Below are 379 nucleotides of genomic sequence, written 5' to 3'. Positions count from 1 at the left end.
CCTGTCCCCCTGACTCTCCCCCTCTCACCTGTCCCCGTGTCCCTCTCCCTCTCACCTGTCTCCTGTCCCTCTTCTGTCTCACCTGTCCCTCACCCATCTCACCTGTCCCCCTGTCCCTCCCCTGTCCCTCCCCTGTCCCCCTGTCCCCATCTCACCTGTCCCTCACCTGTCCCAGGCCGTGATCCAGGGCGCGTTCACGAGCGAGGAGGGGGTGGAGACGGAGGCCACGCCCACCGAGACCCACTACACCTATTTCCCCGCGGGCGTGGCCGACGGGGGCTCAGGGGGCACCGCTGCCACCGCTGCCACCGCCGTCGTCACCACCCAGAGCTCCGAGGGGCTCCTGGGGCAGCCCACGCCCACAGGTGAGCCCGGGGGG

General features: G+C 70.2%; 1 protein-coding gene across 1 annotated transcript in view; it reads left to right on the top strand.

Moving 5' to 3' along the window:
* Positions 1-365, top strand: part of LOC113979424 (upstream stimulatory factor 1-like) — a gene marked incomplete at its 3' end in the record, with an annotated part of 1,111 nt that extends 746 nt beyond the window's left edge. The window contains exon 2 of the mRNA XM_027706820.1: positions 176-365. Within this exon, the coding sequence (XP_027562621.1) occupies positions 176-365 (190 nt within the window). The remainder of the gene's footprint in view (positions 1-175) is intronic.
* Between the last annotated feature and the right edge of the window lie 14 nt (positions 366-379).

Source organism: Neopelma chrysocephalum, unplaced genomic scaffold (assembly GCF_003984885.1).
Source record: "Neopelma chrysocephalum unplaced genomic scaffold, ASM398488v2 Primary Assembly neopelma1_80026, whole genome shotgun sequence".
In the NCBI taxonomy this organism is placed as follows: Eukaryota; Metazoa; Chordata; class Aves; order Passeriformes; family Pipridae; genus Neopelma; species Neopelma chrysocephalum.
Note: the sequence above shows the minus strand (reverse complement) of the source record. Positions and strands in the feature narration are given on the sequence as shown.